The sequence below is a fragment of the Herpailurus yagouaroundi genome, unplaced genomic scaffold (assembly GCF_014898765.1).
Source record: "Herpailurus yagouaroundi ecotype Mexico unplaced genomic scaffold, PumYag 140, whole genome shotgun sequence".
NCBI classification, from domain to species: domain Eukaryota; kingdom Metazoa; phylum Chordata; class Mammalia; order Carnivora; family Felidae; genus Herpailurus; species Herpailurus yagouaroundi.
Window position 1 is genome coordinate 53150824 of NW_024412395.1, and position 26868 is coordinate 53177691.

General features: G+C 37.0%; 1 protein-coding gene across 2 annotated transcripts in view; it reads left to right on the forward strand.

Annotated features, from left to right (window-relative positions):
- The window catches only part of METAP1D (methionyl aminopeptidase type 1D, mitochondrial), a 90100-nt gene that overhangs the window by 54911 nt on the left and 8321 nt on the right, over window positions 1-26868 (forward strand). For both annotated transcript variants that reach the window (XM_040475389.1, XM_040475390.1), the window contains exons 2-6: window positions 16638-16795; window positions 18814-18963; window positions 20386-20534; window positions 21114-21156; window positions 25232-25395. In XM_040475389.1, coding sequence (XP_040331323.1) covers window positions 16638-16795; window positions 18814-18963; window positions 20386-20534; window positions 21114-21156; window positions 25232-25395 — 664 coding nt within the window. The remainder of the gene's footprint in view (window positions 1-16637; window positions 16796-18813; window positions 18964-20385; window positions 20535-21113; window positions 21157-25231; window positions 25396-26868) is intronic.

The following is a 26868-nucleotide window of genomic DNA, read 5'->3' on the forward strand; positions in this document are numbered from 1 at the left end:
TGCGAGATCATGACCTGAGCTGAAGTTGGTTGCTTAACCAACTGAACCACCCAGGTGCCCCTAAATTTAACTTTTTAAAGAAAAATAAGTTTAATTATTACACAAAAAGAAATTGCTGTCTTATATTTATGCAGAAAGTTTGAAAAAAATCCATTTATAATAGCATTTATAATCCATTTATAATAGCCTAGGAATAAACAAATAATAACAAATATACAGGACTTGTATGAAAAAAAAAACCATTAGACATCTACTGAGGGATGTTTAAAAAGTCTGTGGTACTTGGGGCACCTGGGTGGCTCAGTCGGTGGGCGGCCGACTATGGCTGGAACCTGCTTCCGATTCTGTGTTTCCCTCTCTCTGCCCCTTCCTGCTTGCTCTCTCTCTCTCTGTCTCTCTCTCCAAAAAATAATAAACATTAAAAAAAAAAAAAAGTCTATAGTACCTATGAAGACATCTCTCTTTTTTTTTTTTTTAACATTTTAACATTTATTTTTGAAAGAGAGACAGAGATACACCATGAGTGGAGGAGGGGTGGAGAGAAAGGGAGACACAGAATCTGAAACAGGCTCCAGGCTGTGAGCTGTCACCACAGAGCCCGATGCGGGGCTTGAACCCACGAACCGGGAGATCCTGACCTGAGCTGAAGTTGGATGCTCAACCAACTGAGACACCCAGGCACCCCCAGACATCTCTTAAATAAGACAACTAAGTATTTTAAAGAGTCAGATTCCCTAGATTAATCCATAAATTCAATGTAAGTCCAATTATGTGGCCAAAAACACTTTAAACAAGGTTGAAATGCAAATGGAAAACAATAATTTGAAATAATACAGTGCACAAATGTTTCATATTTCTAATTCACAGAGCACTCTTAAAAATCAGTCAAGTAAAAAACAACTCAAGAGGCCTAAATAAGATTTCACAAAGGAACATAGATACATAAAGAGATCTTAATAGTATCTGAGGAAAAACAAGTAAAAGCAAGATATCATTTTTTGTTTATCAGATTGACAAAGATTTTAACAATAATATTGGTGATGATGTAGGGAGATAGGCACCACTGAGAATGTAACTTGCTATTATGTGGAAAGCAGTTTTGCAAATGGCAGAATTTTGCATATTTCTTAACCTATGAATTCTGCTTCTAGGAACTTAAGCTAAAAAGAATAATTGGTCAAATGTGCAACTGTATTTGTAGAAAGCATATTATGCAAGACAAAAACAAAAACAAAAAACAAACAAAAAGAACTTACCTAAATGCCCATCACTGGTTAAAAAAAGTGCTATGTTACCCATCGATATAAAGGAATACTATGAAACGAAAAAAACAACCCAAGAGGCCTAAAAAGAATTGTGTAGCTCTGTATTTGTTGTTAAGATGGATATCTTCCATATATTCTAGAGAGACGTTAATTGCTTTCAAAAAGCAGCTTAACAAAACTACATGTACAAACAATATTTATAAAATATGATACATTAATATGAAATGTAATAGCAATATATTAATGAATACTTAGAGAAATGTTCTAAAGTGTGTTTGCAGCGGTCATCTCAGGAAGCTTTTTACTGTTCCTAACTTTTACTGTTTATGCTGTTTTAATATTATAAAAATAATTAATACCACACACGTACCATTTTCATAGTAAGAAAAACAAAACAAAAAATAACAAGAAAAACAAAATATGGGCTTTCCATGGACTGTGGCCATTCCGTGTGGTTTCAGGAGAGGACAGAGCACATCCACTCAAGAGGATGACCTTTGAGAAGTGGGTTTGGAATGAAAAAATTAATGCTGGACACTGTCTTCTTCACAGCTGCTGAAGACCCACTAAAGAGCTTCCATTGGGAAGATTGTATGTCACGTCCATACTTGTTATTAGAAAGCACTTGGTCATATGGAACAAAGTAGGATGATTGTCCGGAATAGTATTCTGGCACACTGAATAGCCACATAGACCAAATCATCCCTCGGTCAGACCCAGTGTAAAGGTCAATCATGACAATGAAAGGCAAAGGGGCTGTGGAGTTGTTGTTGGTGAGCTCACACCTATTATTTCCATGTTCCTTACCAGGTCCTTTTGACTCAGGGCTGGAACAAAATGATTTGCAGCTATTTCTAAAAACTGGTTCTGCTTTTTCTTTTTCTCCTCTCCACTTCCTAGGAGCCATCAGCAGGTAAAGACAGGATTATTGTCCATAGTGAGGGCAGTGTCCTCATTTGTGTTGTGGTATATTTTTATAGACACCATACACCTGACACTATCCTTAAGCCCAGTCTCATTTGCGGCTGGGCTCCCCAAATTTTATTCTTCTCAAATGAAAAAGTTTTCATAGATTTCTATCTAATGCTTTAAAAAAAAAAATTACAGTTTGGTATCTCAGAAATCTGTCCCTGTGGGTGTTCACTTGGATTCTGAAAATGGAGCTAGGTCTTGAAGTCGTTTCTGAATAAATAATGAAACATGTGTTCAAAGTCTGTAACTCTTCCTTCTGCTTAACCACATCCTAGATAACCCGCCAATGGTAAGTGTCATTTGTGTGAATAGATTCTCTAGTTTTAGTTTTCAAGGCCCTTTTTCTTATTCTAGCTGTCCGAATGATTAATGTGACTAGGAAAATACTGTTGACCCATTTAAATCATGTCAAACAACATCCAGTGCTCATCTACATAATGAAATACACACTGAACATTACATCTTGAGTGTGGGAGCCAGTGAACTACAAAATAATGTTTTACTCATGTAGCTTATAAAATAAAATATAAGACATTATGACTAACTATAGCATTAAATATTAAACTATTCAAATGGTAACTGTCAGCAAAAATCACCTGTAAACTGAAACAGCTAATAGCATTTCTGCTTTTATAGTTAATTAGAGGAAGTGGGGGTGGTTGCATGCAACAGTGTGAGTTTAAGAAAAGTCTTTATGTCAAAGCACATTTTAATATTATTTGACTCTTATGAGATTTGTTGTGTATAGTTGAGTTTTTTCAATTGTTAATCAGTGGTTGTGAAAATAACAGTTTGCTGAAAAGTTAAAAAAATTGTTTGACATTTTTATCATGGTTTCATTAAATTGGTCCCTGAATAATTTTAAAAGCAGCTAATTTATAGTTGAAACTATTTTGATCAATGATCAGATAACAAAGATAAGCTTTGACTGCTTTTACAATATTTAAACTTTGTAAGGACATCATTTGCACAGTGTTTAAATAAATGCAAATTTTAAAGGCACTGAATTTAGGCTATTAGGTTTCCATGGTTACACCTTTCCAAGTTATTTTGTGTACTGTGTAAATAGGTCTGTGAGTCACTGATAATTATTTGTTTTTTTGTTTGTTTGGTTAGTAATTCTGTGTGTAGCTGAATTTAATACAGTTCACATGGCTTGCTTTGGTTTATGTATATTTTGGTGTTTGTGATTGACAGTGATTGAGCATTTCTTATGGAGTGCTTGCCTTTTTTGTCATAAATGATGTATGTTGGTGGTGCTTGAAATGTAAATAAGTTCTTCCTGTATCACTGTTTAATAAACAGGAATTTTTATGCAAAGAAGACTTCTTGGTACAATAAACAATAAGGTTTGTGAGCTCTAGAATATTTCTATTAAATAGTTGCACACTGAAACAAATATATTGAAAATCTTACAAACTTTAAGTGATTGAGTTTACCAAGGACAATGTAACAATTTATGGATAAACACAGTATGGACTGAACACTGTTTAGTAACAGAATAAAAAATAGCATCTGCTGTCACTCTTAAAATTGTTTGTAGGGGCGCCTGGGTGGCGCAGTCGGTTAAGCGTCCGACTTCAACCAGGTCACAATCTCGCGGTCCCTGAGTTCGAGCCCCGCGTCGGGCTCTGGGCTGATGGCTCAGAGCCTGGACCCTGTTTCTGATTCTGTGTCTCCCTCTCTCTCTGCCCCTCCCCCGTTCATGCTCTGTCTCTCTCTGTCCCAAAAAAATAAATAAACGTTAAAAAAAAAATTAAAAAAAATTGTTTGTAATAGTGAGCTTTATAGGGAATGTCTTCAATGCCAAGTAGAATCTTTCTAAAACATGATTACTCCTATCTCACCTTTTGCACAGATATCAAAACTATTCTGTATACTAACGTGTTTGGAATGATATGATTCTTGAGAAAAGCTGGGGTCTTTTATGCCTCTGAATGGAAAAAGAGATTTTCCTTAGACTTCACCATTAGCCATCAGGATTCTAGAAAGGAACGCCTCACCAAGAATTCTCAGAAAAGTGTCAAAATTAGTCTGTGCATAATTCATCCTAGCGAGTCTGACTCTTCTCTCAATACACTACAGTCATGAGATGCTATCCGGTTTGTAAAGTATTAATACATCTGCAGCCCCCATTGATGGTCAGGATGGTCCTATAATGAAGGCAGGAGAGGCCCTGTGCTCTGGATAGCGTGGTTTTTAAGTAGCAGCTCTGAGACCCAATCTAGGATCTTATGAATACTTGTGAATGGCCAAAGCACATTTTGAAATTCGGGCTGGTTTCTACCTACTGATTAGTCCATTTTACAGTGCCCTCCTTCCACCATACAACCTATGATCACAATTGCAATTTATCAAGTGCTTACCTTGTGTCCCTTTCCGCACCTCATGTCGTACAATTATCAAAGCAGCCCTGTGAAGAGGGTATTACTGTTCCTGTTACCGGATGAGGAAACGAAGGCTTAGAGTGTTTCACTAACTTGTCCAACTGAACCAACTATTGCTCAAAGAAGGAAAACCAATTTAAGCAAGAACTCAAGTAAATATGATGCCACGTGCATTCACAAACAAAATATAATTTTTTTAAGTTTATTTACTTATTTTGAGAGAGACAAAGACAGCACGAGTGGGGGAGGGGCAGAGAAAGAGGGAGCTAGAATCCCAAGCAGGCTCCACACTGTCAGCATGGAGCCTGACATGGGGCTTGAACTCATGAAACCGTGAGATCATGACTTGAGCCGAAACCAAGAGTCAGATGCTTAACCAGCTGAGCCAACCATGCACCCCTAAAAATTTTGTTAAGTTTATTTATTTTGGGAGAGAGAGACAGAGTGAGAGCAGGAGAAGGACAGAAAGAGAGAATCCCAAACAGGCTCCGCACTGTCAGTGCAGAGCCCAGCACAGGGCTTGAACTCACAAAATGTGAGATCATGATTTAAGCCAAAATCGAGTTGGATGCTTAACAACTAAGCTACCCAGGTGTCCCTCAAATGTTTAAGTTCCATAGTATTTACTTCTTTTTACCTCCAAATTGGCTATGTTTTATTTATTTATTTATTTTTTTTTTAATTTTTTTCAACGTTTATTTATTTGTGGGACAGAGAGAGACAGAGCATGAACGGGGGAGGGGCAGAGAGAGAGGGAGACACAGAATCCGAAGCAGGCTCCAGGCTCCGAGCCATCAGCCCAGAGCCCGACGCGGGGCTCGAACTCACGGACCGCGAGATCGTGACCTGGCTGAAGTCGGACGCTTAACCAACTGCGCCACCCAGGCGCCCCTAGCTATGTTTTATTTAGGCATGTTAGGGTTGTTTTTCTTTTTGTAACATTCCACTAAATGTTCAATGCACCTCACATTAGACAATAAACATGTTTCAAATATTGTATACATCAGATGTTTTGGTATCGTGGTTATATTGAAGATGTTAGTCTAAAACTGAGATGATGGGGGCACCTGGGTGGCTCAGTCGGTTGAATGTCCAACTCTTGATTTTGGCTCAGGTCATGATCTCACGAATTTGTGGATTTGAGCCCTGCGTCAGGCTCCTCACTGTCAGAATGGAGCCCTCTTAGGATTCTCCCTCTCTCCCTCTCTCTCTCTGACCCTCCCCCCTCATGCCCTCTCTCTCTCTCAAAATAAATAAAATTAAAAAAAAAATAAAAATGAGATGAAATAAATAAGTAAAAATGAGATCATGAATTTGTCATTCCACCAAATGTGAATAATCTTGGTCAGCTACGGTTTTCAAGTAATACTGTTTTCAGATTGAAAAGCAGCCTGCTTAATACAGATAGAATACATGTTTTGTTAGGGGTGATGTGATAGTTTTAATTTTTAATCTTAATCTTCAGTACAAAAATAATGGTCTTACAGTTGAGCATTCGTTAAACAAAAAAAAAGACAAGGAAGAGTTTGTAAGTAGGCTTCTGTGGGACTCCTTTTAAGCCTGTACCATTTTAATGCATTGCACTTTTTGCATTCATGCCTAAAGCTGTGGAGTGATTATTCACATGGTTAACTAAGTCTGTACGGTTTAATTGAATATAGAACTATTTGTGGCAGCATAACTATATCAGTCCAAACTTTTTCTTTTAGTAAAGAGGTTACTGTTTATTTTCTCTTTATTTTTCTTGTGAAAATAACCCCTTGGTGAGTAATCTTGGCTTCTATTGTTTAAATCTATATAATCTCAACTGCAGAAGGTTAGAAATATATTGTTTTCCTGGACCTTTAGCTTCCTCACTTTGGGTTGTGATTATTGACCTACCTACATACCTATCACTCCTGTTGCCTGGTTACAGAGCAGAAACAAAACTCCCCAAATTGTCAAAATACCATGGTAGAATTTATATTTAAATGTTTTCTTTTTATTTCATGCCTTTCACTTGGAATTGTACAGTGAAACATTCTCAGAAAAATATTATGATGTAAAAAAAAAATTATTTATTTATTTTTTTGGGTGTTGATACTGCAGTTTTGGTCAAAGCTCTGAGCTATTTTATACCAGTTGTTTGCATAAATAACTTTAAATGGTTCATAAAAAGATAGAAAAATACACCCAAAAATATAACTAGAGCATGTTGCATATAGAATTCAGTTGACACTATTGTAAGATGAGGACTAAAATTATACTCTTTTCAAATGCTTTAATACAATTGAAAAATTTTCATGGTAAAGTTGTGCCTTTGATCACAAACTGTAAGTCCCAACGTCTTCTATTAAAGGGTATTGTTATCCAAATAAGTAATATTTTGAGTAGTGTTTTATATGACAGTAGTATTTATAAAGTCGTTTTTTAATTAAAGAAGGACTTTCTTACTATATCATTTTTTAAAACTCATGATATTTTTATATGAACTTTCTCTAAAGTTGAATTCCATGTGTGATTTCTGTGAAATTGCTCTGATTCTTATATACGTGCTTTAATATAGAATTTTTCTATGTTCCTCTTCTGTAACCAAATTGTGTGGTAACAGGAATGCTTCTTTTGAGAAATTTTGGAAGGTTGAAGTTTGCCAGATGTTCTGTACTAACCTACCTAGAAGAGTTACATTCTCTGGGTATCAGGAGTGTGTGAATTTCTTTCCTCTTCCTTTGATGAAATGAACATTTGCTTTTGGTTCGTTTTGGTGTTGTACTTCTACTCTCATCAGAGTTTGCCTTTTATTCTGTATTTAAACGGTATCACGGCATCCAGAAAATCTGGCAAAGAAAATGATATTTTGATGACATTTTCCACAGGGCTCAACTAGAATGAATTATTACATTTTAACCACAGCCCTAATAAACAGCTCCTTTATTTCCCCTGGAAAGACACAATATTTCTTTGTCCAAGAAGTTGCCTGAGTATATGTATTGTTGAAGTGCTAAAAAGCTGCTTTTCTCTAAACTTTAGCTGAGAGACAATGGGATTTTCTAAGCATATACTATTGCAGTGTGACTCAATATTGTATGATTCTAAAAATGAATTTAGATTTAAATTTTGAAGTAAACATTTTTTACCCTAAATGGAGAAAATTCACACAACAGCCCTATTTCCTTCTATACATTAGTCATTTCCACGTAACTTCCACTTATCCACCAAATGATCTTTCAGTTTTAGATTTTGAGTTCTTACTCTAATCTTTGACTCCCCTCCCCCACCTGTAGTTGGGCCAGCCCAAAGGAATTTTTTTCTAGGCCCACAAACATAAGTCTACTCTATTAACTAGGTTTTGTTTATTGATAATGTGTTTGCAGACTAGGTTGGGGGTGTGTTTGTCTCCCAAGAAGAGGGGAATGCTTTTCGTTTCAGTCACATATTCCTGGGTGTTGGTGGTATATACATTAATGAATAATCACATATCATCCAGTTGGCTTTTGTAAAGAAGAAAATGCAGTGGTTTCCCAAACCCATTTCTGAGCTTGTCATTGTCGTTATACTCTATCATTTGCTATTGCTGAATTTTTTAAAAGGAGGAGGGAGGTAGCATGGAGCCAACTTCCTGATGGAGCCTTGGGGAAGGTCATGTTTTGTCGTGACCTGGGCATCATTCTTGAATGTTGTTATTATTGGAGGAGGGTGCCCTCAGGCCACCTCCCTTCCTTTCCCCAGAAGCGCTCTCTCACTGTGGCTGACTTTCTAGCTCATCTTCTCTAGAATCAGGACTCCTGGGCTTTGGCTTATGGCTTGAGGGTGAGTTCTGACATCCATAGGCTAGTACCTGTGAAGGCTACTATTTCTCCTTCCTTTGCTTACTTTTATTGGTAGTAGTGGCCCAGTTCTGTTTTCATCTGACACGATGCAGCCTCCTAACAATCACAAATTTAGAGCTTTAGAGCAACCAGGACAAATGTTTATGTGTCAGCATAAAGTGATTTGTGATTTTTTTTTCAATTAAAATAGTTTACACATTTCTTTTTAATTCGTGTGAAATCTCTGTTACTGCGTTAGTAGTCTTAGCTGTAACATACTTCAAGGACACACTATTGGATGTTAAGTAGAATCTTTATTTCGGACAAGTATCTATGCCAGTATATTTTAGACTTGACTTTGTGCTTTATTTTGAACATTAAAGTAAATAATCTGTTTTCCAACACCTGCATAATTGGGCCTGCATCCTCTTTAGAAATGTTGTTTAATAAACACTGTTGCTTTATCATCCAGAGGCTATTGCCAAACGCCGCTAATTAGGCAAAAGAAAAGGAAAAAACAAGGTTTTTTTTTTTTTTTACAGTTTTGTAAAACAGATCCACACTTCTTCTTATGGTGGCATCTTAGCTTGAAATCCAGGAAGCAGTGGTGTATGGTGTCCATATCCATGATTTCCTGAATTGGAGAAAAAGTGTGGAAAGCATCTGGGGAAAAGGAGGCTCTTTACCAGCTTGTTTCCTGTAAGCTCAATTGGAAGACCTTGTCTGTGCAAATAGATTTCAAAATAGAGCCTGCCCTTTGACTGTCTCCATAATTACATGGCTCACTCTGTATTTTATTTGGCAGCCAGAACAGTTAACCCCTGGAAGGAAGGGGCTGATGGCATGGCCAGCTTGGCTCCCCAGACGTGTCCATGGGAATGAATAAACCACTGTTTGGGGAAGCCCATAGCAAAAAACACAGCAGAACAGTCTTCAGCTGAATTGAAACTTTTAAAAAAACAAGTTTAATAGTGTTTATTATGATTGGTTTAGAAACTTACTTTGTCCTTATTGTGTAAACTGTAGAGAGGTATTAATTGTTTAAAAAAAATTGGGAGTTGGGGGAGTTCCTGTCGCTTTGATGTAATCAACATCTGTCAACAGAATGAATTTGCTTTTGTTTAGTTTCAAGGGCCCTTGTCCTTTAGCTTTGCCCAATCAGTATCTGCTTCAGCCTGGGGCATTCCCCTAGCTGATTTTTTTTTTTTTCTTCAACAAATGCACAGGTTATTTCTTGTGAAATGTGAGCTTCTTGTCTGCTTTATAGTCTCCTTGAAATGGGAAGGAACCTTCAATCTTTCTCATTTACTTTTGAAACATGTACATCTTAGTACTAGATTATGAAAATCAATGCGAGTTATATCAAGTGATGCAGACTATTTAATTTTCCTTTCACAACATCTGTGCAAGTTATCAAACCTATCAAGCAGACAGTCAGTGCTTTAGGTCAAGAAATATAAGGCATGGATGCATTTGCAGTGTTCCCTTTTGGACTTGAAGCACACAGTGCTATAAAAGCCTGTGCTCCTACTCTAGGTAATTGGTTGGAGTTCATGAAGTGTGATCTTTCTGTGACTCTAAATCAGCACCTCGAAAATGTATTTCTGTGGTACAGTCCCTTTCGAGCCTACTGTAGGAAGCAATATTTCTAAACAGTTAAAAATATCTCAGTTTGCTGTCACAATGTGTTACTTTTTTTTTTGTAAGTCATTGTATTATTTAAGCAAATCATTTGGTTAAAAATTAAAATTATCAATGATTTGTAAGAGCCATATTTGAAAATGAATTAGCAAAACATTGTTTTCTCTCTTAGTAATCATAAATCATTTAAATCTGGCAGGCATTCCCCCCTTCATCCAAAATAATTGCCTCCATTTGTAAAATCAATTAGATGTTGATATGCTATAAATAATAGTTTTGTTACTAGACTTTGGCATTTGATCATTATGAAAAAATATATTCAGTAAGACATTTTACAGAGTGTCTTTTAAATTACATATTATCTCTGGTTGACATTGTTAACTAATGTAAAGTAGTACAGGCTACTTTATTGTGTTGTTTTCTAGCCAGATACTTAATACCTCTGAAATGTAACATGACGGAGGATTGATGGCTGGCTGCAGGGTGAAAGTGCTTCCCTGGAAACATACAATGAAAAATATAGGTGTTGGTAGCCCACACTTGAGTACAAATAAATATACTTTGTTCAGTTTTACAGCTGCTTAAAATAATAAGCATTTTAAATGTCTTTTTGAAAGTTCATTCAGGCCTCTTCCCTAAAAATACTTGTTGGCCAGAAGAAAACTCACATTTTCAAGGATAAAATCGGCTTAATTAAGGGTCATTAGTAGAGGTGCACAGAAAAACCCAGGGCTCAGTGGGTGAAATGGAAGCATTTCATTATGTGGTATAGAATGCATGAGCAGATAACAATTAAAATGGACCCTGAGTAAGAGGCCAGTAAATATAGGGCATGTTGCATGCAGCAACATTAGTTATTTAAAATGAATTCCTCCCTCCATCATACTTGAATTCTGTAATCCCACCTTTCAGACTTCATCTGTAAAGGGAAATAAAATGGAGTTTTTAGAAATTGATGCTATTACCAAATATCAAAATATTTAAAACCATAACTTAGACTTCCATTGCAAATACAAATTTAAAACAGGAAGAATGTGCTGCACTACCCAGAGGACATACACCAATTTCAAAAGACACTCAGGCCGCACAGTGTGCTCCTCCATGGAGTGACAGAAGCAGTTGCCTGTAATTTTCAACATTCAGCTGAAACTAGACGCTGATAGAATTTTTGTGACACTGAAAATAATTCTTACTATTACCTTTGATAACAGTAAATATTCTGGTATTTATAACAAATAACGTATAGATGTACTGCCTGAGGGAACCCTATATAGAGTTTCTGTTACGTAATCAACAGTAACAACACTCACTATGATCATTCTTTTAAGATCAAATTAGTCCAAAGCGGCTCCTTGCTGATCTGGGGCTCTCCTCTCCTGAGGTTTCTGATGATTTTCAGTTTGTGTCTCCTTAACCCAGATTGGTCAGCTTGTCCCTTGCAATAATTAGTACGCACCTGAACCTTGTTTCCTGAAAATAGCTTTAACGAAAGGGGGTGTGCTATGCGTCCTTGGTAAATGGTGGTGCCCCAGAGACAGAGAGGCCAGTGTCCCTGCCTGTGATGGAAACCTGGCTGGTGTCCCTGCCTGTGATGATGGATGTTGTGCATCAAATTAGCTGTAACATTGACAGTAGCAAGTTGGAAAGTTAGATGCAGTTGTGATAAGGTATCAGCAGTGCTCTTATTTATTTGTTTCTTTGTTTACTTGAGATATAATTAACATAATATTTGTATTGTACTAATTTCCAATGTACAAAGCAGTGCCTTTATAAAGAAGGGAAATACAAAGGAAACTCAGCAAACCTTTTCTAGAATAGTATGTAGCAGTAACTATAGTTTGGTTATCCTTCGACCCTGAATATAATTGGTACTGGAGATTTTAATTTTACTCACTCTGCATTTAGAAAATTTGTTAACTACTATTTATTAGTTATAATATGATAAACAAAATAGAGGATTTTGCCCCACCTCTTTTTTGCCACATTAATTGGAGGACCATTATCTTCTAAAGGCATGTATTTCTTAAGCCCATTTCTTCATTTCACCTGTGAAAACAGTAGATTTTTTTTCTAGTTTGTAATGAATAGTTAGTGAAATAAACACGGTATGGTACCTTATTATCCTGTTACCTTGTGACAGCATTTATAGGGTGTCTTTTATCAGATTGAAAGAAAAGATTTTGCTTCAAATAAAAAAGTATCATATGAAAGTGGAATTTCTGAGTAGAGTGCAGAACTGTAATTGTCAACAGATTGGATATGTTCAGGCTGTGTTCCCAGTGTTTAAGTCATGTGTGGGTGTGCCTGCATCTTTTCGGCAGTGAGCCTATCATTTGGCAGGACAGGTACATTGGCAACACTGTTCATTCTAAAAGTCAATGTCTCAAAAGCCTGAGCCAGATATCCAAGTAGAGGCCTGGTGACTTCGTGCCTCAAGTTTAAGTACATAAAAAAGATTCCCCCTGTAATGACTGTGTACTTGAACTTGATAATGCTGATAAAGATGATCTCTCTATCATGTAATCAGCTGCATTGAAAAAAATCTTCATACGTCCTAAAATTGATCGGCATCTACATCATCCCATTGCGTGGGATGTAGCATGACAATCAGATGCTGCTGAATGAAGGCACAAATGTCAGAGCTAAAGGAGACCTCAAAGATCATAAAGTACAACTCCCTCATTTTCTTAAGCCTTTCTGTATCAGTGGGCAGCGTCTGAAGTGCTCACCATAGAGCTTGGCACCAGGAAGCTCTCAACCAATGTTCACTATTATTGTTACTACTTGAGGTCACATAGTTAGGTTTTGGCGGGACCAGGAGCAGAACCATAGTTCCAAGGTGCCATCTGCTGCTCACCCTGGCCCATTTTTCATCATGCATATCACCATCTTATGTAATCTAATGTATTTGTTGGTTTACTTGTTGTCTGTGTTCTGCCACAGAATATAAGCTCCATGAGAGCGGGGACTTTGTCACCTGGTTCAGTCTGCATCCAGAGCATGGCATATAGGAGGAGCTCAGTAAGTAGTTGTTGAATAAAATAATAAATAAATTTAGAGGCCTGCAGGTAAACATGTTGCAGATTTGAGAAGGGAAAGGAAAAAAAAATTAACGCTTATGGAACACCTGCTTTTTAAGATGATTTACATACATATGTTAGCTCATGCTCACAACAGCCTAGTGTAGAGGAAAGCACTGTTCTTCCCACGTAATGGTGAAGAATGTGGGGCGCTGAAGTTCTGGTAACTCAGATCTGTCTGACTTCAAAGCTCCTTCTATTTTCACTGCTACAATGCCTCCCAATTAGGTCAGATCTAAGAATTTTCGTGAAAAGTACCTTCATTCTAAATGTTGGATGGTCCCATGTTTATTTTTTCATAATTTTTTGAAAAACTTTCCTTTAAATCTAATCCCTGAGGAAAAAAAGAAAAGCATGCTATCTACTAGAGCCCCTGCACACTATAGAAAGGCATCTAGGAGTGGCAGACACAGTCCTTGGTTTGGTGGCAGGGGATGTGGAGCCTTAGGCCCCCCATTGACCACTAGAGGTGTGAGTCTTAGTTCCTCATCTGTAAAATGGTGCCATCAACAGCCGCCTGCCTACCAGACAGAATTGGTAAGGAAAAGATCGTGTATGTAGAGCACCTAGCACTGAACTTCATTAAAGAAAGTGGCCATTAAATGTTAACCACATTATTATTGTTACTAATTCCATTAGTGTTACCAGAACAGCAATCATAACGCATACTTTCCTCAAAAGGGAAATACTTACAACCTTGTGTCTTGTCTGTGATCCTATCTAGGGATGCAGTTAGGGAGCCTGGAGTCATCGGTTGATTCCACCTAAGTCTTTGCTTTAGCTGGGATCCAGATTTTCTGTTCCATATCCTTAGACTGCCAGCCAACTTCTGTCAGCCACCTCACCGAAGCCTGTGTTTGGTCAACGAAGGGAGCAGGGCTTGAGAGAGTGGATGGATTAGGTCAACCCAAAACCACTTTTGGAAAAATAACCTAATGGTAGTACCTTTTAATAGTTTTGTAATGCCTTTACGTTTTCTGGATGTTTTTCATATGTATGAGAAAAATAATATATTTTGGGGAGGCAAGTTGATCTGCCTTCTCACAGCTTTGGGACTTACTACATGTCCCTGGGGAAGTTACTTACCTTTGGGTGCCTCAGTATCTTCAACTGTGAAATGAAGCAATAACAGTTCACAACGCATAGCGTTCTCATTAAGATTCAGGAGCGAACATATGTAAAGTGCCTAGTACAGTAATTGACACATAGTAAGTGCTCAGTATTAGAAGCTATAATGGAGCACATATTTTCTTTCTCATTTCACTTTTTAAGCGTTCTTGAAGGAAATACCATTTATTAGACTGCAAAGTGTTTTCACATACTTTTTCACATATTCTAATTAATTCTCACCTGAGACTCAAAAGAAGAAACTTGATCAGGGCCATACAGCTACTGAGTGATAGAGCCTAAATGAAAGTCCAGCTTCTGCTTTCTAACCATCTGCTTTTCCTAGGAAAATGCCCTGCCCCCATATACCAGTTGACAGTCCTAGAGCTGGTGGTGGTGTCTTCTGGAAATGTACAAGCTGCAGGGAATATGTACCTGCCTCTATTTAAAAGAACTTTTGATATTTAAAAGAAGTGGTATTGCTGCATTTTGTCTAGTATTTGGAATTGTTTAAAATAACACCAAAACGATTCTAGAAGTTTGATTCAGCACAATTACATTCAACTTTATGGAAGAACGTAATTGAGTGAAACTTAGGACACTGAATCACTGACCACTGGGGTTTGTTTGTGTCCGTGCCGTTTTCCAGTTCACTTGGAGATCTTGACTTTGGAGGCCAGTACTCACCAGCAGTTCACGTTTCTATTATGTTTCACAGCTGAAATGTTACTCTAGGCCAGTAATTCTCATACTTTAATGGGCAGGAAAATCACCCTGAGGGCTCATGAAGGCACAGATTGCTGGCCCCATGCCAAAGTTTGAGTCAGTAAATTGAGAAGGGGTCCGATATTTTGCATTTTTCCCATGTGGCGTTGATATGCTGGTCTAGGTACCACATTTTGAGAAGCAGTGCTCTGGACCAGAAGTTGATGAACTTCTGTAAATGACCAGATAGTAATTATTTTGGGCTTTGTGGGTCATACAGTCTCTGTCACAAGTACTCAACTCTGCCACCGTGGCTCAAAGCAGCCATAGATAATTATAAGCTGTGTTCCAATAAACCTTTATTTATGGGCATTGAAATCTGAATTTCATATGATTTCACATATTAAAAAATATTATTTTCTTATTTCTTTTTAACCATTTAGAAACATAAAAAATCACTTTTAGGTTATGGGCTGTACAAAAACAGGCAGCAGGCCAGATTTGGCCTTCGGGCTATCGTTTGCTGATCCCTGATGTGCAATTGTGATATGTCGGGGAATTTTCAAACTATTGTTTTAATTATAAAAGTAGTGCAAGTGGATGGTTTAAAAAGTGGATGGTTAGAAGTATAGAAGAAGATAAAATGAATCAGGAAGTCTTCCTCCCCACCCCCAGCCCCAATCACATGCCCCAAAAATAACCACTGTTGATGAGTATCAATTTTCAGAAATGTTATAGGCATATACAAACTTATATAAATGTATAAATTATTTTTACATCAATGGGCTTTTTATACATATTGTTCAGCATGTGTTTTTTTCCTGACAATGGATGGTGGCTTCTTTACATGTCAACACATAAAAATGATTTAGCTTCTTCTCCAATAGCTTCATAGTTTTCTGTTGCGTAGATATACCATAAAGATTTCCCCAGTCCCCCATTGAGGGGAATTTGTGTTATTTCCCTTTTTTTCTACTACAAAGTGAGGGTCCATCTTCGTATATCCATTATTGCATAATACCTGCAAGGTAAGGTCCTAGGAGATGAACTGCTGAGTCAAAGGATATGTGCATTTAAAATTTTCGATAGATGTTTCTAAATTCCTGTTGTGGGTACTTTCGGATCCTGTGTTCATTTTGTTTCAGGGTTACACCCTACGCTTCTGCTATTTAGTCTTTATCTGACTTGAGCATTCATCATAGTGAATTTTGGTATAATGCCTCCCTGCACGTGAACTTAACACAGAGTAGTAATCCTATCAAGGGCAAAAAGTGCAGCTGGCAATTTGTCCATGATTCTTGAAAGGAAAACAGCTTTAAAGAATATAAAGCCACCCAAACAGTGCCCTGAATCTAGGGTCATCCGCACATTTGCTGCATAAGGTACCACAACAGAAATTGTTCTTTTTGCAGACCTGGTACTTAGCAGATGCTTCTATATGTTTGTTTCCCGTTAGAGTGGAGTTTTCCATTGTCAAACATTTATGTAAACATAGTATTAGCTAATAAATATGCTGTGCTATTATTGTACTAGAACTCAGAATACCACTGCTTTCCTTTCTATTTGGGGCTTTTCCTTTTTTGAGCCAGTGAAGGATTAGGATAATGATTTAATAGACAACAAAGCAGCATCTTAACATGTAGCACTATGTTAGGTTTTTTTAACTTAAAATATGCCTATTTCTGCTCATAGGTTATCATAGAATTCTGTCTTCACCATTCAATCATATCTACTTACACAAGCAGTCAAGCAGTCAACAAAGAAGAAATTTCTTTTTCCGGAGACAAAGAGATATTTCACACAGTATAGTTTTGCCGGCCGCAGCTTCTCCAGCCCACCCAGTGCCTGAGGTACTGTATTGCCTATGATCTGCTGCTTTTTCCAGCCAAGATAAAGGTTAACTGCAGAAGCGATCAAATGTGTTTGCGCCTTTCATTTCTGAGCCTTTTGAATCCTAATTTTTAAAGTTGGTTTATGATTTAAAATTGTGATTTGAGAAGTTGTAACATCTGCAGTTCTATCACGTTAATTTTTTTTAACTAAACCTCTCATCTTACAGCTGCTTAGATTATTCAGAATTAGTTTCTACCATGAAATTTTCTATATTAAATTTCTAACATGGAGGTAAAATTACGTGTCTATAGTTTCTTAACTTTTTCAGAGAAATAAAAAAATTGGCTGTCAAATTGGGATCATTCAAGAGAGATTACTTGAAGCCAATACACTAGGTGTTTTTTCCTAAAGCCTGCCCTTATACTTTCCATAGGATTAGTGCTGCTGTTTTTGAATCCTCTTTTAGAATAATTAAATAAAACCTCTTGCCTCAGAGCATTCTTGATTTTTTTTCAGAGATTACAATTCTGTGGAAAGAATCTATTTTCGAAATGCAGTATAAAGGAGGTGTGTGGGTCATGTAGGAAGAATGAGAACAGCTGAAAGAAGTATAGATTTCTCACAAAAATCACCTGCCTTCCCCCTTTTATGCATTTTTTTTTTAGCAGTAAACCCACATTAAGTATATTATACTCCCTGAAAGTGAGTGGCCCTTTTTTGTGGAAAGGGGCCAGTGAGACAGGCTACCAGAGCCCAGAAGTATATTCCTGGTATTTCCTTAGTGGGAAAGAAAAGGAAATGTCCAGAGAGATGAATGTATTGTTTTAGAAGTGTCAGTGACAACCCAGTAGCCCTTCTGCCTGTAATTGTAACCTGGCCACATCACAAAGCAGAGTGGAGACGAGAGCACAGTCTGCGGGGGAGACCGAGCGAGCTTTGGGCCCTGGTGGCAAAGCTGTAGGAGCAGGTGCTCATCCAGAGCTCAGCTGTGGTGCTGCGAGCAGTGGCATTACCTGTGTCAGGAAGGCCCCTCTGAACACAGGAATCAGTGACAGTCCTAAGCCCTGTGTGATACGCTTCACGAAGAGCAGACCCCTAACCTCAGCCCTTCCACAGTTGCTGTGATGTCAATTGAAATAGCGTTATCTCCCTCAGCTTCCTGTTCCCAACTGCCGTGTACCCTTCCTGGGTACTGCTCAACAATGCTTATGTGGCACTTTCCATAAATAGATTGTAAAGACCTGAGCAAAACCTTGGGACTGAAAGAAGCTCTGTGTGTAAAATTGTATTTATTTTCTGAATGCTGCCCACAGGTTTTAAGTAAGCAGTGGAGAATGTTCTGCAAGGGTGATCAGAGTTGAATGTTTTGAGTTTGGGGGGTGGTTTCTTTGTTTGTTTTTGACAAGTGATGGAAATGTTCTAGGTATTCTTTATGCACTTAAAAAAAAAAGAAAGAAAGAAAAAGAAAAGAAAGCTGTTTGGTTTTGTTCTCTAGTCCCTTCTTAGTTTGGGTACAGTTGCGAAGTGTAAGAAAAGTGTCTACGTAATAGGCTTCAGAAGACTTGACAGTCAGCCTTTTACATACGTTCATTCGGAGAGGGTGTTGTGAGCTATCCTTTGCATAAATTTTATCTTTGTGTTACAAAGATGAAAGTGCTCTTAATTAGCCATTGGGCAATTTGGAAGCTTGGTGCTATTTTTTTCATCAATGGCAATAATGCTTCTTACGGGCATGGGAGGAGGAAGAAAAGAAAACCACTGTTTGTTTTGACCAGAAGTCTACTTCAGACCAGTTTGACTCAAAGCACAGTAAGGTTAACAGACCATCCAGAAGCAGCACTAACAGGCAACGTTAAGTTCAAAAGGGCAGGGGAAGGAACTGGGGGCAGCCTGGAGGGTCTGTTGTGCTGGCTTCGGAGGTCGGTGCTCCGGCAGGAAGGGCAGAGCTCCATGAAGCAGGAGGCTGTGTCCGAAAAAATGATCCCATTGTCGTGTGCTGGGTTCTGATCTTCATTTTCAATCCTTTTTCCTCAAGCACATAAAGAAGCCAGACTATGTGACGACAGGCATTGTACCCGACTGGGGAGACAGCATAGAAGTTAAGAATGAAGATCAGATTCAAGGGCTTCGTCAGGCTTGTCAGCTGGCCCGTCGTGTCCTCCTCCTGGCTGGGAAGAGTTTAAAGGTGGCGTCTCACCAAGCCTCAGAAGGGCTTACAGAAGGGGCAACAAACCCTCCTCTTTGCCTTCTTTCCATTTAACTCTTCCTTTGTATATATCTAATTTGTTAAAAACCAAGTAAAGCCTGGGATGGGGGAAAGGGATTTTATTATTTTATGTGTTTTTTTAAGAGGTAACTTAAAATCCAAATTCAGTTTTAAGTATCAGGATTCCAGAAATACTTTGGGCCCAGTCAGCCTGTCCAACTTGATCCAGGGCAGACAGCTCTGACTTCTGCCTCCTTATTCCTGCCTGTAGTTTCTGCTTTTATTCCCCACATTATTTCTGTGTGCCTGAAGAGTTGTTCTGCCTCATCCTTTGTTTCCTGTTTTCTTGCATTAGCTCTGCAAAGAAAGATTAGAGCAGATAACACAAAGCTATAGGTAATATAAAAATGTAACTATGGACAACTATCTTACTACAAGATTTAGTTCTTCCAGAATAATCTGAGAAACACCCTGCTTTATAGGAATCCTTAAATATATATGGGCCTGTAGTTTCCAAAAGGTGGGCAGAATTTAAGAAGTGAGTCTCAGGAATGAAATCACTTAGGGTATCATTTGTATAATAAAGTTGTTATAGCAACATAACTAAGCTTAATGTGAATATCAAATAACACAAAGAAATATTACAGAAATAGTTAATTTTTAGTAAAAGATTTTGTTTCAGAATTTTATGACTTACGAGTTTATGGAGATATCTTCATGTACTCATAAAACTCAATTTTATTTTTGTTTTTTTTTAGTTTGAGAGAGGATTTTTTTTAGTTTGAGTTTGAGAAAAAATACTCTCCAAAGTATTTTTTTAAAACAATGGATTTATTCAGGTATGAAAGAAATCAAGATTTGTGAAAACCAAATTTCTACGATAGGTATCAGACTGAATTTTTAAAATAATGATCCATAATCTCCCCACCATTGCTGCAAAGCCCATGTAAGATTTCTCTTAGATAAGAACGTGTGGGATGACCTACTTTTCAAGCTTTGTCATCTAAACTGAAGATACTTATGAGAGTGTATTTATATGCTTCAGCTAGCCTGAGGCACTAACCATTGAAGAAGAGGAAGGAATTGCCCAGGAAGCTTTGTGAAGTGTTCAGGCCCAAAGGAGTCATGTCATTGAATGACTCACGGATAATTTAAAGGATCTTAGAGTTTAAAGTGTCCATTTCCTAATAGCCCATAACACCATCCTATGCCCAAACAGTTGTCCAAAAGGCACAATTAAAAATTTAATGTTAATCACCATTAATTAAACTGTTGTATCACAAGTTTGTCACAGTAAATTTATATAATCTCATCAGAAAGTACTGTAGCTGTAGACATAGTCAATGAGTGCAGGAAATGACTTCAACGGTTGCTGCACAATTTCTTTATTTAATATTTTAGGTTGACATGACAACTGAAGAGATAGATGCTCTTGTCCATCAGGAAATCATCAGTCATGATGCTTATCCCTCACCTCTAGGCTACGGAGGTTTTCCAAAATCTGTTTGTACCTCTGTAAACAACGTGCTATGTCATGGTATTCCTGACAGGTATTCATTGCTTAATAACATATTGTTCCTTCGGAAACTAAAACATGAAACTAAGATCTATAACATATGTTGAAAGATACTAGTTTAATTGAAACCCACCTGTAAACTTTTGAAGCTGATTATGGTAAAACAAAAATTTTGAAGTATTTTGCCTCAATGGGACATAATTTAATGTTTGTTAAAGCAGTGTGTAATCCACACAAGTCATGGTTCATGAAATATTTCTTTTACCTTCTTAAGTTTTAACCATATAAATGGTAAAAATCCAAATGTAGGCAAATATAGATTATCAACTGTTGTTTTGGGTCTTTGCAAAATTAAGGAAACTAATAAGTACATTTTTTTAAAGACTGTTTTAAAGATTTTTAAACAATGGCAGTATGTTCCTATTATGTATGTCTTGTAAAATTTGATGTGACTAATGTAACTTAAAGATTAGATATAGTTATTCCATTTATTCCTCTTCCACTCCAAATTATCATTGTGACTCACTGGATGTGTGATAGTCTTAGGTATTTATTTTTACATTCCTTTTATTGAGATCTGTCTATCACCATTTTTATTCTGTTTATGTTTCAGTCGACCTCTTCAGGATGGAGATATTATCAACATTGATGTCACGGTGAGTAAATAATATAAAAAAATAGTCTTTGATCAACTTCAGAATTGCTGGTAGCAACAGGAAGAATTGTGGATTGAAAATGTGAACTGCACCAAGGGAAGTGCTGTTTACTTCCAGACCCAGACGCAAGCAGCTGGTTTCCTTTTTTGTCTTTAACTCTGTGTTTATTCCAAGTAAACCCAGGCCTGACTTGAATTTAGGGCTGGAATCAGATGCACTGAGATCAATGTTGGCCTAAGTGAAATGTCAACCCAATCCTGCTATGTGTCATGTTTTTGAGAAGGTGTAATTGTTATTGATCCACTGTGTAGTTAATGCAGAGCACCACAGCACTGGGCAGCTGCTGAAGCTAGATATGTATGAGATGAGCTAACGCGAAGAAAGCCAGCATTTTTCCTTCACTCTGCCAAGATTGATCTTCCTCTTCCTGCTGATTTTGAGTGGGGCCTGTCATTATCTTACTCTGTCATTAGGGGCTACATTGGCCTGTGTGTGTCAGTCTATTTGGACAGCAACTCTTTTGCTAGCAGTGTTCCTTAGATTTATTAAAATCCCTGAAGGTAACGTCGTGTTCCATTTCTGGTGTAGAGGGTGTAGAGAGCCTTGAACTTGGAACATACAAACAGAGTGGTTTTCTCACTGAACCTAAGTTTTTACCAAATGGTTAACAGCCTTTCTTTTAAATAACAACCCAAAGTGATTTCACATGGAAACTTAGAATTGTACAAGCTCTAACCTTTACTAATTCCCTCAGCCTCTCACTATTCTCAGACTTGGATGATTTGTGCCTTGGCAGTTCATTTTACTAAAAAATTTTGTAGCGGTTCCTTTGGATTATGTAGATTGGAGATAAATTCTATACATCTGATGATTAATAAATTATTTTTAAATGAATAAATAAAATTTAATCATCTGATGAGAACTTGTTGAGACAGACAACATTCAAGGAGTATAGCTTCTATTAATAAGGAAATATTTTTAATGATAGTTATTTGTCTATCCAGACCATGAAGACAGGTAAGCGTGGGAATGAGGTAGAAATTGGCATCCAACCGTTGGGTTTGGTCAAATTTTTAGTTGTTTAAATTAACTCACCCTCTTGTCTTCCTATCAGTTTGTATGATAATATAGTCAGGGATTCTTTTATTGCTGATACTTTTTCATATATCATTTTGTCCTACTTAGAATACTTGAACATTTGCTCCACATAGATTCAGTTGGTTTATCTTTCCAACTCAGAATCATGTAGAGGGAGATATTTTATGAAGTATACCTGAAATAAAGTATTTTTTATGATATACTTTTCTTTTGAATTGTAACTGATTTAGGGGTTTTACATTTATCATCTCACCTAATCACCCCCTAATAAAATATTGCTGCTTTGAATGAAACCAGCACACTCTTTCCTGCTGCTTCCAGTTCATCCAAAGAGAATATTCCATGCCTTTTCTGTTTTCCTGAAGACTTTTAATAAACAATTCCAATTTTAACATTCAAATATTTCACAGTTGCAAAACTAATAAAGCAAAGTGAAATATTTCAGGTGTCTAGAAATATGGAGGAGTCAGGAAGCATACAGGTAGGTATCTTAACAAATTATATTTCTTTTTCTTTACCCTTCCCCACAAATTATATTTCTTATGAGATCTTTTATTAAGTGAAAGACTCCATTATTAGATCCTTATACTTTATTAGAAAATACTCATTATGTGTTTTATAATTGTTTACATGTAGTATATACATCACAGGAAAACAGGCGTCTTTCCCCCTTGAAAGTTGAATGTTAAAAAATAGACAATGAGATATCCAGAGTAGTTGCTCAATAAATATTTGTTTAATAAATGAAGTACAGGGGCGCCTGGGTGGCGCAGTTGGTTAAGCGTCCTACTTCAGCTCAGGTCACGATCTCGCGGTCCGTGAGTTCGAGCCCCGCGTCGGGCTCTGGGCTGATGGCTCAGAGCCTGGAGCCTGTTTCCAATTCTGTGTCTCCCTCTCTCTCTGCCCCTCCCCCGTTCATGCTCTGTCTCTCTGTCTCAAAAATAAATAAAACGTTAAAAAAAAAATTAAAAAAAAAATAAATGAAGTACAAAACAAGAATACTTTGTGAACACAAATCCTAATTATAGATAACTGCCACAGACTTTCAAAAGTATCGTTATTTCCATATATATTGAGTTTTCTAAGTAGTCATTTTGAAAGCTAGCCAAAAGAATTATACAAAGGCAAATAAAGATTTTAAAAAATATTTTTACTTAAATAACAGTTATAAAACACTGAGTTACACATTTAAAAAATTTTTTAATGTTTAGGGGCGCCTGGGTGGCTCGGTCGGTTAAACGTCCGACTTCAGCTCAGGTCATGATCTCACGGTCCGTGAGTTCGAGCCCCAAGTTGGGCTCTGTGCTGACTGCTCAGAGCCTGGAGCCTGTTTCAGATTCTGTGTCTCCCTCTCTCTCTGCCCCTCCCCTGTTCACGCTCTGTCTCTCTCTGTCTCAAAAATAAAAACGTTAAAAAAAAATTTTTAAAAAAAATTTTTTTTTAATGTTTAGTTTTGAGAGAGAGAAACACAGAGTGCAAGCAGGGGAGGGGCAGAGAGAGAGGGAGCACAGAATCTGAGGTAGGCTGCAGCCTCTGAGCTGTCAGCACAGAGTCCGATGCAGGCTGATGCAGGGCTCAAACTCATGAACCGCGAGATCATGACCTGAGCCAAAGTCAGAGGCTTGACGGACTGAGCCACCCAGGTGCCCCTATGCATTTTGTAAAGTGATTATTACTCTTGTATTGGCAACTGTTATATATTTGTGTATAAAATCAAACTTGTACTTTCTTGGATTGCAAATGGGAATAAATGTATAAAATTCTATTGCAAGGAGTTAAGGTCATTTGACATAGTAGAGAAAACATTTGATTAGAAGCCAATAACCCATCATATTAATCTGGATCTACCTCTGTATTCCACCACTAACCTGAGACAAGTTACTTGTGTATGCCTCAGTTTTCTAACTTAGAAACCGAAGACACAGTAAAGACTTTTCCTGCTTCCCTTACAGAGGATAGTATTTTTTTAATGCAGAATAGTATACAGATTTAAGATATTAAATCAGTATTAAAACAGTCAGGAAGCTCAGATAAACATCTTTTTTATAAGTTTCTGCATTCTACTTCATGAGAAAGAGAAATGTGAAAAATAATTACATAGGTCAAATTTATGCAAAATAGCAAATGCCATGCTATGTCTAAGGATCAGCTTTCAACCAGTCTCCTCTACCTTCTCTGTTTATTATAGTGTTTGTTATTATTGATTTTTATAACAAATCTGGTATTTTTCAAGATCCTATGGGGCCTTCTGAATCATTGACAACTGATAAAATTGTTTTTTCTATAATTTTATCCTTAAGTCTATTTTGTTATCGTTTAATCCTTTAAAACCCATGTATAGTGTTTTCTGTTAACATTCTGCTATCTGGAACATTTGATTAAGGTTTCACTTCCAGATAGGACTTTTCCATAGCATATTTCATTCTCATATCAAGCCACTTCAATTCTTAGAACTAAATTCTCCTATGTCTAATACTGACAAGTCTATTTTATTTCTTCTTATCTATCACTTCCAAGTATAGAAATGGTAAATAAAAGATCATATATCTCCATGACACTGAAGAAACTTCTCACTATGTTAAATACTTCTGGGTTCTTTAGACCTATTATAGTAATTATGGGTCAGTGTCTTTGGTCAGTAAATTATGCATATGTAGTTTTGTCTTCTCAGAAACAAAATGAGGTATCAAAACATTTTAATAGCATTGCTAATCATAATGCTATTGAAATAGCCCTACCATTACATATTTATTTTTAAATTTTGTAATATTGTTGTATGGCTTCTTTTTTTAAAATTTCTGTGAGGCTTTAGCATGTCCCTTTTTTTTTTTTTTTTTTTTTTTGGTAGGGAAACTTGAGAGTAATTCTGGAAGAATGAAATATATGAATCTACTAAATGCATAGATGAGCACAATATATACTTTAATGAGTACATTTACAAACAAGAACATATTTTAAAATGTTTGCCTGTGTTTAGGTCTATTACAATGGCTACCATGGAGATACCTCTGAAACATTTTTGGTGGGCAATGTGGACGAATGTGGTAAAAAGTTAGTGGAGGTTGCCAGGAGGTGTAGAGATGAAGCAATTGCAGCTTGCAGAGCGGGGGCTCCCTTCTCTGTAATTGGAAACACAATCAGGTAAGCCTTACACTGACAAGTAAAGGGAGGGTTGGCAAATGGTACAAAGGTTATTGGTGGCTTGGTATAAAGTTGATGACATGTTTTATGATTCAGAACCATCATTTCAGTCTGATATCAGTATGTGGACTGCCAAGCTGCAGTGTTGTTCCCTGGGTTTAAAAAAAAAAAAAAAAGAAAGACTTTAAAACAGTGAATTATACTCAGGTCAGCGGGAAACTTATAAGAGCAGCAAGCAATATTTATACGACTGCTTTAGTTTTAGCTCGACATACTAGTCTGTAGTGTTCCTTTACTCAAAATCATACCAAATATGGAAAAAAGTACCTAAGGGGGTAAACATCCCAACTCTTGGGTAATGAAACAGGAGAAAAGCTAAATTTTATAAAGGAATGAAGTGAAACATATTCTTGTGATACAAAGGTAAAAAGCATTAGCTCGAGCAAGCCTTACCTTTCAAATCAGTGGATTAGCAAACAGGCTAAAAGGGTAAGCTAATGTCCTTTTCTCGTCCGGTTCAGTTTTCCTGTACACCATTGTTTATTTTCCAAACGGTATTCTATGCGTGCTTTGTGAGTATATGTGTATTTTCTGAATTCAAGACTTTTCCCTATAATCTGTTACCTACGTTTAGATCTTTTTTCCCCCATAACTGTTTTGAAGTAGACATACGGAATATGTGTTTTCATCTAAAAGTAATACATTTTGTTAAAGATGATCACATCAGTACCTTTTAAAGCACTGTTCTCATTAATATGAACCATTGAACACTTCCCGTTTGTCTAAAGGATGGAAGGCGTAGTCACCTTGAAAAGATGCTGCCTTTTTTCTTCGTAAGCCCTCAAATACTTTAAGAAAAAAGGCAATAAAATATCAGTTAAATGTATTTATGGCTTTAAAAATATTGTAACAATGTCTGAATCAAACTTTAGTAAAATCTCTTTGGGTTATATCTGAGAAGCTTTTATTGAAGACTTCGAGCAAAATTGTGTTTTTGACAGTTTTAAATTATAGGCTAACTAGCCTGGGAAAAAAGGATAGTGTCTCTCTGTTCTTTCATAGGAAATGTTGAATCAGACCCCTACTGGGAAAAGAAATTTAATGCATATCTCACTATCTTACTGTCCATGAATATAATAGAAATGAATTCAAAATGCAGTTTTATTTTTGCAAATGGGATGAGTCGATAGATGTATCTCATATTTTTGAACACCTAGGGTTCAACAAATTTACTGGTGGTGCTCTTGCATTTTAACAAAATTTATTCTTCAGTAGAAGGGGGCAGAGAACACTAGATTCTTATTCAAGCATTCTATCGAGCTCTGCATTCATGGCTGTGTCTAAAGGGCATGTCAGCCTTTGATTCTCTCTGAGAGGTAATTATCCTTTTCCTGTCACGGAACAACAAATGATAGCTAACTACAGAGGCACATTTGCAGTAGTCACATTCATCAACTGCAGAAAAAAAAATTC